Source organism: Anguilla rostrata, chromosome 14 (genome assembly GCF_018555375.3).
Source record: "Anguilla rostrata isolate EN2019 chromosome 14, ASM1855537v3, whole genome shotgun sequence".
NCBI lineage: Eukaryota > Metazoa > Chordata > Actinopteri > Anguilliformes > Anguillidae > Anguilla > Anguilla rostrata.
The window spans coordinates 40,615,375-40,628,018 of NC_057946.1; the positions used below are offsets into that span (position 1 = coordinate 40,615,375).

The following is a 12,644-nucleotide window of genomic DNA, read 5'->3' on the forward strand; positions in this document are numbered from 1 at the left end:
TTGAGGCAACAGTATGTCACTGACTTACATCATCCAACTATAAAAAGAGATGCAAAGCGATGATTGGTTTAAATTAGCAACCGCACATTGCAGCTCCATCCAATTTAGCATTGAGGAAGCCTTGCTGTACCCTCAGTCTGCCAGGAGCTAGGTGTGGTTTGGTAACCAGAAGACTACATGCTTGTCTCTGGGATTGCATATTTGGTTTTGTAGCCTGAAAATCCTCTAGAAAATGAATCAGAAAAATGTAGCATACATACATGTATATATATATATATATATATATATATATATATAGTAATAAACGCATAGGCATTTAAGGTACATGAAAAGAGTTTATATTCTTGACAAGATTCATGGATTTTCAAAGGCCATTAAACAGAAAGACATCTATGGTAAAGAAATAATCTAAAGCAGTGGTCTCCAACCCTGGTCCTGGAGAGCTACAGGGTCTGCTGGTTTTTGTTTTCACCTTAAAATCAGCACCCAATTGAGACCCAAGACACCAGGTGAGTTGAGTTAACTCTGTAATCAATTGCTCTAATTGATTCATGAAGTGCAGAGTCACTATGAAAACCAGCAGACCCTGTAGCTCTCCAGGACCAAGGTTGGAGACCACTGATCTAAAGCATAAGTACATGATCTGATCTTGAGCAGGGGCACGGTTGATTAAAAAATATAAAGAAGAAAAATACTGAGGGAGCATCTAGCTGAAGGCATGAAGAGTTTTCCATCTCTCGCCACCATCAAGAATGACAGGAACACGAAAAGAGAGAAGGAGAGAAACTTATGGAGGATAAGACACAAAGTGAAGGAGGGAGAAGCAGACAGGTGAAATAAGGACAGGTGTGGGCATGAGTGGGAAGGTAAGAGTGAAGGATAGAGAAGAGAGAGGAAATGGGAGAGGAGAGTCAGTGACAGAGAAGCAAGGGGCAAACAGAGGGCAAAAGAGCTGTGGAGAAAGAAAAAAATATAGGGAGGAATGATCCTAATTATGACTTCATCCCTATGGAGGCTGCAGATTGGCTGAAACAAAATACCTTGGAAGACAAATTAAGCCTTGGCATTTCCTGTTTTTTAGGATCAAGAAACAAGGGAGGAGGACTGACGATAAAAGAGAATGGATGGAAGGAAAATGACCAACTTTCTTCACTATTGCACTGAACTGTCTGTGAAATTAGTTATTCAGGAAAATTATTATTATTATTATTATTATTATTATTATTATTATTATTATTATTCCTTAAAATGTAATATTATAAAGTAAAACAATAAATAAAACAGGAAAAGCTAGCCGGCAAGATAAAAAAGAGTCCTGAGCTGTTGCTTTAAACTGTGTGCAGTAGTTGCCCAGGGGATAGCAACTGGTAATGCACTCCAAGCTTCTGGAGTATAATAACACAATGCTGCTTCACCTGGTTCCTTTTCTTTCATTATTAGAACATTAGGAAACCAGCTGCTGATATTTTAAGGGTTCAGCTGGGAACATATTCTGACAGACAATCAGAAATGTACAATAGTTGTAAATCGTTACGTGCTTTATAGATGAGCAGAAGCACTATAAAATCAATCCTTAAAGATAGCAGGAGCCAGTGCAGGGAGATCAGTACAGCAGTGATGTGTTCATGTGTTAGGGTCAGGGTCTAATTTCCTTGGTTTTGTTAAGATTCTGGCAACACTGTTTTGTACAAGTTGTAATCTATCAATCATCTTCTTTGGCAGTCCCATCAAGAGCGCATTATAATAATCTGGGCGACTAAAAAGAATCCATGCATCAGCTTCTTAGCATCTTGCGGAGAGAGAAAAAGGTCTGACACGTGCTATATTTCTCAAGTGGAAAAAGGCTGTCATGGTTACATAATCAATATGAGGCTTGAAACTTCATTCAGAGCAAAGTATGACACCACGATTTCTCAGTTCCGATTTAATGTGAGCAGCTAAATGTCTGCTAAAGTTTGCTAAGCTTTTTATCTTTATTTACATTTGCTCCTATGAGCAGAATTATAGTTTTGTCCTTGTTCAACTGGAGTTTTTTGCTCATCCAATCAACAATACTAGTGAAACGGCTCATCAATCGAGTTTAGGCATCAGGGTAATTGGTGAAACAGAGATATATAGCTGCGTGTCATTGGAATACTTGTGAACGTTGTCTCCATACTTTTAAATGGTTTTACCCAATGGAAGCAAGTATAAGAAAAACAGGCACGTCGCTTTGGATAAAAGCGTCTGCCAAATGAATGTAATGTAATGTAATGCATAGGCCAAGAATGGATCCCTGCAGAACACCCCGTACACTTCTATGAGCCTCTGAAACATAGTCACTTGAACTAAGGAAATATTTTCTCTTAGCTAGGTATGACTCAGACCAGTTTAATGCATTGCCAGTGAAACCAACCCAGGTGAAGACAATGGATAACAATAATGCTATGGTCTGTGGTGTCAAAGGTTGCACTCAGATCTAAAAGCAGAAGAACAGATAAATTATTTGCATCCACATTAACCCTCAGATCATTTAAGACATTCACTAAAGCAGTCAATGTGTAATCACTTACTTTATATCCAGACTGACATTTCCCTTATCATTGTTATTTAGGTGATCAATAAGTTGTTTCAAGGCTGCCTTTTTATGGAGTTTTACTCATGGCGACCAAATTGGAGATGGATCTGTAATTACTGATGACTGAGCAGTCCAAGTCCTTCTTCTTAAGAAGACGTTTAGCTACAGCCATTTTTAATTCATCTGCAAAGATCCCTGATAATAAAGAGTTACTCACTACACTCCTAGGCAAAAAAATGGACCAAAATATTAAGCTTTTAATGGTCTTAACAACAAATAATTGGTCAGAAAATTAGCAAGAATTAAACAAATGCACTCCTGAGACCCCCTGTGCCACCATTTGCTTATTTACTTCTGCTGCAGTGAACTGTTTGGGGAAAAGCTAGAAACAGGGAAATTCACTTATACAGTAGACAAATTAACATAATGTCAAATAAAAGAGTCATGTTTTGTATTTGGTTGCATGTCATTTGCATGTCATTTGCATGCCATGACTTCCTGATGTCTGTGACCTATCAACATCATCAGAGTCTGGATATCTTATTTTCAGGTTGTCCTACAAGCGATAAAAAAAAAGCATTTGAATGGATCTCTATGGGAATTATGTTAATTTGTCTACTGTGTAAGTGAATTCTAGCTTTTCCCCAAACAGTTCACTGCAGCAAAAGTAAATGAGCAAATGGTGGCACAGGAGGTCTTAGGAGTGCATTTGTTTAATTCCTGCGAATATTCTGACCAATGATTTGTTGTTAAGACCATTAAAAGCTTAAAATTCTGCCATTTTGGGCTTGGCCTATTTTTTTGCTGAGGAGTGTATATCTACATTACATTACAGGAATTTAGCAGACGCTCTTATCCAGAGTGACTTACACAACTTTTACATAGCATTGTATCCATTTATACAGCTGGATATATACTGAAGCAATTTCGGTTAAGTACCTTGCTCAAGGGTACAACGGCAGTGTCCTACCCGGGAATTAAACCTACGACCTTTCGGTTACAAGCCCAGTTCCTTACCCACTGAGCTACACTTCGTCCTAGCACATCATCAGCTGAGCAATCAAAAGCATTTTTACATGCTGGTTGCATTTGGGTCAAAGGAGCAAGAAGAGGATTTCAGTTTTGGAGATTAGATTATTAGGTGGCAGTGGCATAGGTTTCATTTGAACATTGAGGGGAACACATTAAGCGGGGGGTCTGTGGGTCCTCCCACCGGAAATTTTGAGTGTAAAACACTTCATTTCCTGCATTCTGGTGAATTTTTCTGCACCAATTTGTGCCTTTTCTGCATCAATTTATGGTGGGAATGTTTTTATAGGGGGGAACATATGCACATGTTCTAAATATTGAGGGGGACGTATCCCCCGCGTCCCCCCCAAAATCTGCCTATGTTAGGCGGTATACAGTTATTCCCAATTTGGTAATTTTTTATGTTCATGTTGAGGCAATGTGCATTCTTAACTTAACATTTTGAGTTTGTTGTTTTTCAGGATTGATTGATGCGATCAGAAGACATGGTAATGGAGGAGCAGAATCAAAGACATGGAAAAGACTAGTGTCTCACCGAACTGTCTTCTATCTCAGGAAGAGGAGGCTCGTGGATGATCTGACAGAAGAGAGAGAAACACACATCAGTTCTATTCTGTTAATAGTCATTTATTAACACATGCTCTCTTTCAATTTACAATAAAAACAGAATCAGGGAGAGACAAAAGGAGATAGAGCTAAAGAGAGTTTTTATATAAATACATAACAAAAACAAAGCTCTTACAAGTGAACAACATATTTCACCACATACAGTAATCTACAGAAGTCCAAATTGTTTTATCGTGTCAAAAAAAAAACAACACATTTTACCCCTTTCCGGTAAAGAGCTCAGAGCCTGGAGGATGAAGGAAGCACATACTTCATTGCACAAACACTAAACACTAGAAATGAAATATGAAGCCAGATGTGTCTAAAGACAGACTGCTTTTGAGAGAGAGAGAGCTCGAGAAAGAGAGAGAGAGAAGCTGGCAAGAGAGTCTAACCCATGCATGTGTAGCTATGAACAGATCTGTTGTTTCTGTCGTAATCATATACAATTGATCTGGTACAAAATGATCTATGAAAAACAAACTCAAATCAAAAAATGTAAAATTACATAGTTTGTTGAATCAAATCCGATATGATCTTCCAACATTCTCTGTTTTCTAGGTAGTGGCCTGCTGGCTGTGTGACGTAGTGTGTTACAAAGGATCAGAGACAAGGTTCTGGAACTTATGATGTTCTGGACAATAAGGCACTGGCTTGAGCCTCATAATCCAAATGGACCTCTAGTCCCTCTCTGTATTCATCAAAGCTTCAGCCTCATAATCCAACTGGACCTCTTCTTGCTCTGCTCATTACTCAAAGCTGAAACCGAAGCCTGTATCCCATTGAAAGACTGAAAAACATTTTTATAAATGGTCCCGGGCAGAGAGAGGTGTCATCTTTTTTTTTTTTTTTTTTTTACAAAACAAAAATGATACAGAAGAATTAGGGTGATCAAGGAAGCTCATGTACAAAATATTTTTATTTGCAGTCCCCAAGGCCAGAGTGCTGGACTTAAAAGTTGACAGAGGAGTCCGAACAGACCAGGCAGCCGAGCACCACTGTCTCCCCTGAGTAAGGTATTTTTATTCCTATGCTTTCACCACCCATCATGTGTTTCTGCTCAGTAGAGTTGAATATTACACTCATTCCTGTCAAGTTATTGGCATATAAATCACAAAGCTGGCACAATTTCCCATCAAATCTGTGCACAAAGATGTTTTACAGATGAGCCCCCAAGGCCTCTGACTGGAGGTTGGCTGGGCCCTATGGCTGGACACTTAAAACTGAGCTCCATCAGTAAATATCCAGCTGTGTAAATTATAATAAGCACAAATGGAAATTAAGATGAGTCTGGGTGAGGGGATAAGGGTGAGGGGCCCCTAAAAAAAGTTGGCACACCCCTGCAAAACTGCTTTAGAACCAAACCTTTATTCAGGGTTCCACAGGTTCAATTCACAGCATTGCTCCAAAAGCCACTGCTTTTCATACCATAGAATTTCTCCAAACTTGGATAGTTTTTTAGGCCCTCTACTCTGTGTACCAACAGTAACAGAAAACACCACTAAAGAGCTCTATCCGTCACCCCTAAAACACTCTATCCTTCGCCCCTAAAGCACTCTATCCTTCACCCCCAAAAGCGCTCTATCCTTCACCCCTAAAGCACTCTACCCTTCACCCCTAAAGCACTCTATCCTTCACTGATAAATCACTTTGTCCTTCGCCCCTAAATCACTTTCAGTCACCCCTAAAACACTCTATCCTTCACCCCTAAATCACTTTCAGTCACCCCTAAAACACTCTATCCTTCACCAATCCTGCACCCCTAAAGTGCTCTATCCTTCACTCTTAAAACACTCTATTCTTCATCCCTAAAGCAGAGCAAATTCTACACAGGATGTACCGGTTTAGTTTGAGAAGTAAATCACCTCATTTTGAGTCCTTCTGAATTTTATTATGAAACTTCCTGTATGCTGATCCAGCATAGGAAACAATGTGTCTGGACCTTCAGGCAGACACAAGCGCAGTCGCAAGAAAGGGTGTAATTTAATAGAAAGTTGTGCTTGTCTTACCATCCTCCTCAAACTGCACACTGTATAGTACCAACCATCACGGCTGTGTCTGTGGCAGTTTCCCCTAGCTCTGTGCACACTCCCCTCGTTGTTGCTTTGAGTAATTGTAGTGGCAGACTCACCACAGTACAGCACAGAGGCCAAAACCACCAAAGCACAGCCAGGACCAACAGAAGCAGAAGGACCAGCAGGGCTATGGCCAGGATCATCCCGTCAGACTGAGGAGAACCACAGAGGGAAAAGGAGAAGGGGGGGGGGGGGGTAAGGGGATGGGAGCAACAGATGGAGAAAGGGGGAAGGAAGAGAGAATATTCAGAGAAAAGGGGAGAGGTGGAAGAGAAGAAATGGTAATGAACAGAGGGGGGAGGTGGAGGGATTAGGGAAGAGTGCAAGGGGAGGGGAAGAAAGAAAGAGTTGCAAATGAGAGGGTGGAAAAGGAGTGTGAGTGAAAGTATGCAGGAAGGACAAACATTGGAGATAGGGATGGAGAAAGAGTGATTTAGTGACTGATAGATAGTGACTGGGGAAAGACATTTGTAATGTGATTAACCATATTTTTATTAAGACAAAGTAGAACCTCCTGTCATTAAGAAACAGAATTGACACAGGAAACAGGGGCCTGGCCATCTGATTAATTTACTGAATTGGGAGGATGGTATAAAGTGATGCATGGACGCGGTGCATCATGGGAGTTTTTATTATTATTTTAGCTTACACAGCCAACTGTGGTGATGGTGACTGAGCTGGATATGAAGCTCAGGCCATTGTTCATACTGACATGTAGAGTGGCAGACCTGAGAAAGAGAAGAGAAAGAAAAAAATCCTCAAAAAAACTAAAATCTGTTGTTTCTGATAGAGACATTTGGTATATTTTCACATTTTATTCATATTATGAACATATGGAATATGTACTGTATATTTGGACATATTGTATGGAATATAATGTTGGCTATGGAATGTTTGGCACAGTATACAGAGTATTATGGTTTGTAGCAGGCGTACCAAAATCTGGGCCACGAGGCCAGGTGAAGTCTTGGTTTTCATTGTTTCCCCTCTAATCAAAGACTGATTTATACCTGGGACACATGTTCCTGGAATTTCTGACCAATCAGTTGCATTAATTAATGAATAAACCAACAGGTGGGAAAAGAAGACCAATAATACTCCTGGAGCTGAAGGCCAGATTGTGAGTTGTCAGGTGTGATTTACATGCTGAGAACAATAATGTCACCTACGTTCCTACTTCCTGCATGACTGGAGCAGGACAAAGCAGGTAGGTGTCCTTCACCACCAACGGCCTCTCCACTGGAGGGCATGGGGAAAGACAAAGAGAAAGAGAGAGAGAGAGAGAAGACAGTTAATCTACCGATACCAATGAAAACCAGCCTACAGCAGTGATGGGACCCCTTGAGCAACAATCACTTCCATATAACTGACTTGTTTGAACTAATCAAAATGTTTTTCTCTTCACAGTAAAAACAGAATAGCTGGATCATATCAGCAAACCAGTGCATAGCATACGGTATCACCACACATATGTGCCTTATTACCACATTATCTTTCTGAACCACGACTCAAGAGAGGCAATGATAAGAAAACCCTGTACAGATATTTAAAAAACTAAACGTGTAGACAATGTTTTAACCCAAAATGAATTAGTATAAGGGTTCAGAAACAGTTTGTAACTCAAGTTGTACTTGGACCGGTACTTCTCTCTAGGGGTTTCGTCATACTTGTTCCTGGTTATGGTTATACACTTTGTTGTACGTCGCTCTGGATAAGAGCGTCTGCCAAATGCCTGTAATGTAATGTAATGGAAGTGGCTGTCGGTTCAATCCCCAGGTGAGGTATTGCTGCTGTAGGCCTACTCTTGAGCAAGTTGGAATTATAGTGTTTTATTCAGTTTCATTTTGTTGGCCATAAATAACCCTAAATACTATATTTTACTTTAACTTTTACCCCCTGATTTTATGATGTCTTTGTGTAAAGAATAAGCAAAAGGAAAGGTAGGAAGCTGTGTACAATGTGACGGCTGTTTCATCATTGTGAATTCTGCACTCAGATTCCCAAAAGGTGGTAGTCCTATTAAATGCAGGCACACTGTGCCTATTTTACCATTTTGATTTTTGGACAGTAGACTGATATGAAACAATGTTCCCAGAATTGTCGAATTTAAAATGCTTTTCAAACTTTTTTACACCAGAAATTAACTTTAAAAAAAACCCATTCTGATTAGGACAACCTCTTAAATATTCACCTCTGAGAGGTATGTTAATGATTAGAAAGGCAGGTAATGGTGCATAAAATTTTTTTTTAACACACTCAAGGAGTGATAGTCTATTGATTACTTATTGTTAACCTCTTCCAAAGATTATATATCAAGGCAACTATTGGGTCGCATATATCACACTATTGGGACTCAAAAATAAATAAATGGGCCAAACTGTTCAATTGCACATAGAAACACCTGATTTGGCAGGGCTGAAACTACCGACAGATTTGGATAGGATTGCATAGGTTTGCATAGATTTCCATACGTGACCCGTTTACCCACTGAAACCACCATCCTGTTATGACTCTCTTACCCACTGAAACCACCATCCTACTGTGACCCGCTGACCCACTGAAACCACCATCCTACTGTGACCCATTTACCCACTGAAACCGCCATCCTGCTGTGACCAGTTTACCCACTGAAACCACCATCCTACTGTGACCCATTTACCCACTGAAACCACCATCCTACTGTGACCCTCTTACCCACTGAAACCACCATCCTACTGTGACGCATTTACCCACTGAAACCGCCATCCTACTATGACCCTCTTACCCACTGAAACCACCATTCTACTTGACCCGTTACCCTACTGAAACACCATCCTACTGTGACCATTTACCCACTGAAACCGCACCATCTCTATGAACATCTTTACCCACTCAAACATCCATCCTACTGTGACCTGTATACCATCAAATCGCCATCCTGCTATACAAGTTTACCCAATGAAACGCCTTCCTACTGTGACACATTAACCCACTGAAACCGCCATCCTACTATGACCTCTTACCCACTGAAACCACATCCTACTGTGACCATTTACCACTGAAACCGCCATCCTACTATGACCTCTTACCCATGAAACCACCATCCTACTGTGACCATTTACCACTGAAACCACATCTACTGTGACTCATTACCCCTGAACCGCCATCCTACTATGACCCTCTTACCCATGAACCACCACCTACTGTGACCATTTACCACTGAAACCACCATCCTGCTATGACCCTTTACCACTGAAACCACCATCCTACTGTGACCATTTACCCACTGAAACCCATCCTACTATGACCCTCTTACCCACGAAACCACCATCCTACTGTGACCCATTACCACTGAAACCACCTCTACTGTGACCCATTACCCACTGAAACCGCCATCCTAATATGACCCTCTTACCACTGAAACACCATCCTACACCCTTACCCACTGAAACCACCATCCTACTGTGACCCATTCCCCACTGAAACCGCCATCCTGCTGTGACCCATTTCCCCACTGAAACCGCCATCCTACTATGACCCTCTTACCCACTGAAACCACCATCCTACTGTGACCCATTTCCCCACTGAAACCACCATCCTACTGTGACCCATTTCCCCACTGAAACCACCATCCTGCTGTGACCCATTTACCCACTGAAACCGCCATCCTGCTGTGACCCATTTACCCACTGAAACCACCATCCTACTATGACCCTCTTACCCACTGAAACCACCATCCTGCTATGACCCTCTTACCCACTGAAACCGCCATCCTACTGGACCCTTACTGACCCACTACTAACCACCTAACCATCACTGTGACCCATTTACCCACTGAAACCGCCATCCTACTATGACCCTCTTACCCACTGAAACCACCATCCTACTGTGACCCATTTACCCACTCAAACATCCATCCTACTGTGACCTGTATACCCACTCAAATCGCCATCCTGCTATTACAAGTTTACCCAATGAAACCGCCATCCTACTGTGACACATTAACCCCCTGAAACCACCATCCTACTGTGACCCATTTCCCCACTGAAACCACCATCCTACTGTGACCCATTTCCCCACTGAAACCGCCATCCTGCTGTGACCCATTTCCCCACTGAAACCGCCATCTACATATGACCTTACCACTGAAACCGCATCCTGCTTGACCAGTTACCCACTGAAAACCATCCTACTGTGACCCATTCCACTGAAACCCCATCTGCTGTGACCCATTTCCCACTGAAACCACCATCCTGCTGTGACCCATTTACCCACTGAAAACGCACCTGCTGTGACCATTACCACTGAAACCACCATCCTACTATGACCCTCTTACCCACTGAAACCACCATCCTGCTATGACCCTCTTACCCACTGAAACCGCCATCCTACTATGACCCTCTTACCCACTGAAACCACCATCCTACTGTGACCCATTTACCCACTGAAACCGCCATCCTACTATGACCCTCTTACCCACTGAAACCACCATCCTACTGTGACCCATTTACCCACTCAAACATCCATCCTACTGTGACCTGTATACCCACTCAAATCGCCATCCTGCTATTACAAGTTTACCCAATGAAACCGCCATCCTACTGTGACCCATTTACCCACTAAACCCATCCTACTGTGACCCATTTACCCACTGAAACCACCATCCTACTGTGACCCATTTACCCACTGAAACCGCCATCCTACTATGACCCTCTTACCCACTGAAACCACCATCCTACTGTGACCCATTTACCCACTGAAACCGCCATCCTACTGTGACCCTCTTACCCACTGAAACCACCATCCTACTGTGACCCATTTACCCGCTGAAACCACCATTCTGCTATGACCCTCTTGCCCACTGAAATCACCATCCTACTGTGACCCATTTACTCACTCAAACATCCATCCTACTGTGACCTGTATACCCACTCAAATCGCCATCCTGCTATTACAAGTTTACCCAATGAAACCGCCATCCTACTGTGACACATTAACCCACTGAAACCGCCATCCTGCTGTGACCAGTTTACCCACTGAAACCACCATCCTACTGTGACCCATTTCCCCACTGAAACCACCATCCTACTGTGACCCATTTCCCCACTGAAACCACCATCCTGCTGTGACCCATTTACCCACTGAAACCACCATCCTGCTGTGACCCATTTACCCACTGAAACCGCCACCCTGCTGTGACCCATTTACCCACTGAAACCACCACCCTGCTGTGACCCATTTACCCACTCTAACCACCATCCTGCTATGACCCATTTACCCACTGAAACCGCCACCCTGCTGTGACCCATTTACCCACTCTAACCACCATCCTACTGTGACCCATTTACCCATGCGTGGAGGAGGAACCCTGGAGCCCCACACTGTGGTTCAAAGCCAAAAACCCTCCACACCAGCATACTGTGGCTGACCACTGAACCAGTCTGAACTGTCAATGAGAACATCAGCCATTAGCGCAGAGAGAGGGAGTAATCTGGAGCTCAGCTTTTGTTTCTGGTAAAGACATGTACTTGGCTGTATCCTGTGGCTACATTTTCACATTTTGTTTAGCCTGTGAAATATGTATATTTGGGCATGGTGTAGATTACGTTGTAGATTTGGCAATGTAGTACTGATAATGAAATGTATGGTGCAGTTTTGTATTATGGTTCGTGGCAGGTATTTAAGCTCTGGGAGCTTCCAAACCTTAAGGATGCTATTGTAGATGTCTCTCACCAGAAGAACCACAGAAGGTGGCCTTCATCTCAGCCCACCCCTCTCTCCTCACCCTCCCTTTCCCTTACTGTGACATGAATCACCTGCTCCTCTAACTCCCGCTGACTGTTGGACTGAGGTGGTGGAACTGGTTTATTGAACACCCATTTCTCAATATTTTCTGTCAACCCTCTCTTTCATCTCTCTATTTCTTCTTTCGAATATCATGCCAGAGCTATCACTTATCCAACAAAATGTTTCATTGCCACCAAGTCTTCTGGGAAGTTTCATTGATGCCCTGCTCACCTCCCTTCCTAAAGATGGCATCCCAATGACCCTGCTGGGAGATCTAAATATCCATGGGAACAGCTCATGGAAGACTGTGCCATCCTACTGGCACTCAGCTGAGGAGTCACTGCACATTAATGCACTCATTTAGAATGCTATCTGCATGCAGGAGTGAGTCTGACTGCTATCCGCATGCAGGAGTGAGTCTGACTGCTATCTGCATGCAGGAGTGAGTCTGACTGCTATCCGCATGCAGGAGTGAGTCTGACTGCTATCTGCATGCAGGAGTGAGTCTGACTGCTATCCGCATGCAGGAGTGAGTCTGACTGCTATCTGCATGCAGGAGTGAGTCTGACTGCTACCGTGTCTGCTGTCCACATGCAGGAGTGAGTCTGAGC

The 12,644-nt window shown here is 42.6% G+C and overlaps 1 protein-coding gene across 3 annotated transcripts in view; it reads right to left on the bottom strand.

The window, feature by feature from the left end:
* LOC135239547 (anthrax toxin receptor 1-like) overlaps nucleotides 1-12,644 on the bottom strand; it is a 56,083-nt gene that overhangs the window by 17,016 nt on the left and 26,423 nt on the right. For all 3 annotated transcript variants that reach the window (XR_010325406.1, XM_064308270.1, XM_064308271.1), the window contains exons 11-14: nucleotides 7,437-7,506; nucleotides 6,917-6,995; nucleotides 6,324-6,419; nucleotides 4,122-4,163 (exon numbers count right to left, since the gene is read on the bottom strand). Coding sequence is in view for 2 of the 3 variants with exons in the window: in XM_064308270.1 (XP_064164340.1) it covers nucleotides 4,122-4,163; nucleotides 6,324-6,419; nucleotides 6,917-6,995; nucleotides 7,437-7,506 (287 nt within the window). In the remaining variant the exon portion in view is untranslated. The remainder of the gene's footprint in view (nucleotides 1-4,121; nucleotides 4,164-6,323; nucleotides 6,420-6,916; nucleotides 6,996-7,436; nucleotides 7,507-12,644) is intronic.